Raw genomic sequence first — 4,355 nt, 5'->3', positions numbered from 1 at the left:
TGCCGCCCTCCAGCTTGTGGCCCAGGCTGAGGTGCGGCGCCTCGCTGCCGGCACCCACAAAGCCCAGCAGGCGGGTGGCGGCAAAGCTCTGGGAGGCAGAGGCCACGGTGGAGGCCGACAGCCAGCGCAGGCCGCCGCCCTGGAAGGCGGCTGCCTGCGTCGCCGAGGCGCCGTCGGCAGAGACGATGTGCAGGGTGCCGTCGCTGACGCTGGCATGCAGCCCAGGAGGCGGCGGGCCGGGGTGCACGGCCCTCAGGCTCAACCCCTCCCTGGCCAGATGCAGGGCGGCCTCCTGCACCTCCACGATAGCTGTAAACGCAGGGTCGGAGGCTGCCATGCGAGCCATCACGTCCGCAGCCGCGGCATCTGCTGCAGGGGCAGAGGTGCTGGACGCGGCGGAGCCGTCCTCTGCCTTTGGCATGTGCCGCGGCCTGCAGGGGTCGCAGCGCAGCAGCGCCGGCAGTCGCAGGCCAGCAAATCTAGTGCTGCGCATGCGGCTGCTGCCGCAGAAACGCTGTTTATGTCACCTTGCAGGCGGGCGGGCATTGGAGGTGGACAGGGACGCAGGGCCGCCCACATTCATTGTTGAATGCAGCACCTTCTGCAGCAGGTGATGGATGTCTATCAACAGGTCTTGTTGCAGCATGGGAGGGCCTTCACAAGGCAGGCGGCGGCCCCGCTGGCGGCGGCGGCAAGGCACCACTTCTCGAGCTCTCCGCCTCATTGCGCCATCCTTTCACCTGCAGGCGACACGCTGCGGTTGCGACAGAGGCGCCGGGCGCTCGTGTGAACGCAAGGGGGCGGGAAGGGGTGGCTGGCGCCCAGGCAGCCTTCATGGCGCCGCAGGCGAGCTGTGCGGTGCCTATGGAAGGCCTGGGATGAATCGATGACAGGAATGAATCGAAGGCAGCAAACTGTCTTCTGCCGTGGAGATGACAAGGCAGGGCGCAGTCGGGAGGTGACAAGGCAGGGCGCAAACGCCACCAACTTGTGCCTGGGCACACTCAATACCATCTCCCCTCCACATGACTATGGTGGTGCTGCGCCAGCGCCCTGTGCCCCTCCCTCCACAAACGGCGGCGGCGGCGGCGGCGCAAGGGCGGCGGCGATTCAGGGCGGAAAAGGCGGTGGGCGAGCCAAGTCCCGGTATCAGAAGCGGAGAGACACCCCGAATTCGATATCTTCTCAAACTCTGCCATTTACCAGACTCCAGCGCAGAGAGCAGGCATTAACTGAACAACGAAGGAACGCTCGTCGGCCGTGTCATTTCTCAAACTCAGGCTGCTGCCACGGCACAGCCAGCGGCAAAGGCCCTCAGTGATGCTCGCTGTGGCGCCAGTCGGTGAAGATGAAGGCCTGCTCCAGGACCTTCACCTTGGAGCGCAGCGCCAGGCTGGCAGCCAGGCCGGCCAGCAGCGCCAGGCTGGCGGGCGCAGCCACCGCCGCGCCGTGCCCCCACGTGTATGCCAGTCCCAGGAAGGCGACCCCCGCTGCTCCCAGCAGGCCGACGCCGGCGGCGCGCACCCCGCGCAGCGCTTTGAGGCAGTGCGGGCAGTGCTCTGCAGGCAGCGGGGCAGGACGGACCCTGGTGGGCAACCCGCTGAGCTGAGGCTCGAGGCTCCTAGCTTCATGTGCTGCGCACTGTATGCTGCACCACCGGAAAGCTCAGCCCAGGCGGCACCCACCCGTGTGCTGGTGATAGTGGTCGAGCAGGACCTCGCGCTGGGTCTCTGGCTGGATGCGGCCTTGGTCGCCGCTGGCCACGTTGGGACCCCAGGACACGCCGCCGCCTGCAGGGCCCCCAGGAGGTGGGACAGGCATGCTGGCGAGCTGGGGATATGGCTTGATGAGTGCAACATCAAGCGGACGCGGGGATACTTCGTAAGTAGTGGCTGCGAAGTGGCGGCGGCGGCGGCGAGGCGGTGGCTGGTGACAATGGTCATGCCCTTGGACTGGCATGCCCTTGGACGGGGTCTGCAGCGTCCCTGCAACCGATGTCGGCCAACAGCGGCCCAAAACGCCGCTGCAAGCCCTGCTATAGCGACGCTGCGCCCCCACCTTGGGCGCCCAGAGACCAGCTCTCGGCCTGCGAGATGTCAGCTGTCAGAATGCCACTCCCTGGCTGTTGCACAGCAAATCGGGTGGCATGAGGGCGCGTGCCAACAAGCAGCAGAAGAGATGGGTTGTGACGGGGTGACCAGTGGGCCACACTCCCGCGCTCCTCTGCAGCAGCTCTGAGATCAACCCCAGTGCCGTGCGATCGTGGAACGCGAGAGAGATGAGCGAGAGGAAGGCACGACAGGAGGAAGCTGTCCGCGTGGGATCTTCACTTGCGCCGCTCAGCACAGGCCTTCTATCCTCAATTGTGGATCTATATCAAGCATGGAAATCTAGGATGCGCTATGGGACGGCGAAGATGCGTGGCTTGTGGGTCGGACGGAGCGGCGCTGGCGCCGGCGCCCAGCGCACCCAGCGCATGGCTGCTCTGGCCAACGCTTTACAGGGCCCTCGTCCAGCAAATAACTGCTAGCAGCGCTAAGCACAAATCCATTGGTAAATCTTATAAACATTCCGGATCAAATGAATAAACACGACACAATGAGCAACTGGCAAACTGTGCTTGCAACGCGCGACCTCAGCGGCGCAGCCCCTCTATGGCGATCCACTCGTGCATCCAGGCCGGGCTGAAGCATTTTATGTAGTGGTTGCCCGAGAAGCGGCCTGGGCCGCGGTCGTAGGCTGGCAGCTGGCCGGTGGGCGTGGACAGGCTGGGCGCGGTGACCTCCAGGGTGGCCACGCTGCCTGCAGGCGCACACAAGGCAGTGCAGCAGCATGGTGCAAGCGGATGCGGGAGCGTCGAGGCGCTTGCTGAGTTGGTCACGTGAGCAGTGCTGCAGTGGCAGCGGCAGCCACCAAGCTGCCGGAGTCGCACCTGGCGCCGGCTCGAACTTGAGCGGCCCGTTGATCCAGTCCAGTGGCGTCTTCATCTCAGGGGTCACATCCCTGCGGGCACCCCAGGCGCCCAAAGGGCAGCTCATGTCTCGGACTGGAGACTCAACAGCCCTGCGGTGCAGGCGCCTGCTAGGGGCCCGCTACCAACAAGGAGGCATGCCTGCAAGCAGCCAGGCCGCTCCTGCTTGCCTGTCGGGCGCGAAGCGCAGCTGCTTGCCGCGCTTGCGATACGTCTCCAGGAACAGCGGCGGCGCCTCCGCCAGCGCCTGCTGCAGCGTGGCCTCGTTCGCCTCGGCGGCGCTCACCACAGCATCGCTGCCGCCCTCTAGCCCCATGGCCTGCACAGCAGCGTCAGGGAGCAACTCTGCTGGTCGCCAGCTGGCAGGCGCCCCCCGCGGATGTCCCGCGGCCGGCGGCACTGCCACACACATGCACAGGGCCTGTCCGCACACTCCCATGGGACTGCCGACTCACCCGCGCCACCGCCTCTCCTTTCTTCAGCTTCAGGGAGTAGACAGGCGACATGGGCTGGCGCATGCTCTCCATGCCCGGCTGGTAGTAGTCCCAGTGAGGGTGCACGGTGCAGTGCACCACCCACTCGTCGCCTGGGGGCAGGGGGCAGGCACGGCAGCCAGGCCCGCAGTCAGGTGCACCGCTTCTGTGCGTGGCTGGATCCGCCACGCAGCGCGCCATGGCATGCTGCACTGCTCACTGCTCCCAAGGCGCTGCGGGATGCGCAGCCAGCCGCTGCAGACACGCACCTGTCTTGAACACCATGGGCTGGGAATAGATGAAGGGCTCCAGCTGAGGGTGCACAGTCACCGCCACCCGCACGCTTTCGGCGGCGCCGGCCGGCATCCCCGCCGCCAGCATGCGCTGCTGCACGTCGCGCGCAAAGCGCTCCGCTGCCGCCAGCTCTCCAGGGTGCATCAGGCTGCCGTGCATGGCATTCATCAGCGGCAGCCGCTCGTTACCAAAAGCATAGGCCGCCGCCTCGCCGGTCTGTACGGCCTGCCCCGCCAGCACGGCGGCGGGAGAGCCGCGGCCGGCAGCCAGCGACAGGGGCGTCAGCAGCTCGAAGCTGGTGCGGGTGGCCTCCAGCAGCTGGTCCACAGCCTGCTCACAGACCTCGGGCGCCGTTGCCGGGTGGTTGGCAGCAATGAAAGCCGCCATCAGGCCCGCCACCGCCTCTGCACAGCACACGTCAAGGAAAGGCGGCGTTTGAATCAGCTCAGACACGGCTTGGGCCTGGCTGTTCCTAAGGCGCAGCCAGCTGGAAAGAGAGGGCAGGAGCAGCTCGCGATAGCAGCGGCAGCCGCCAGCAGGAGCTCCTGGCACGCTCACCCGCCTGCCTCTCAATGGGGGCATCAGAGGGAATGTCGCCACGCTGCACGTTGACCACT

At 66.5% G+C, this 4,355-nt stretch overlaps 1 protein-coding gene across 1 annotated transcript; it reads right to left on the bottom strand.

The window, feature by feature from the left end:
* Positions 1–2,635: 2,635 nt before the first annotated feature.
* Positions 2,636–4,125, bottom strand: CHLNCDRAFT_136887 (hypothetical protein; the record flags this gene model as incomplete). Its single annotated transcript, XM_005842627.1, has 5 exons — positions 2,636–2,802; positions 2,933–3,003; positions 3,184–3,290; positions 3,427–3,557; positions 3,714–4,125. 5 exons carry the CDS (start codon positions 4,123–4,125, stop codon positions 2,636–2,638), a joined length of 888 nt encoding a protein of 295 aa, XP_005842684.1.
* Between the last annotated feature and the right edge of the window lie 230 nt (positions 4,126–4,355).

This window comes from Chlorella variabilis, assembly GCF_000147415.1.
Source record: "Chlorella variabilis unplaced genomic scaffold CHLNCscaffold_174, whole genome shotgun sequence".
NCBI lineage: Eukaryota > Viridiplantae > Chlorophyta > Trebouxiophyceae > Chlorellales > Chlorellaceae > Chlorella > Chlorella variabilis.
This window is presented reverse-complemented; position numbering and strand designations above follow the sequence as displayed.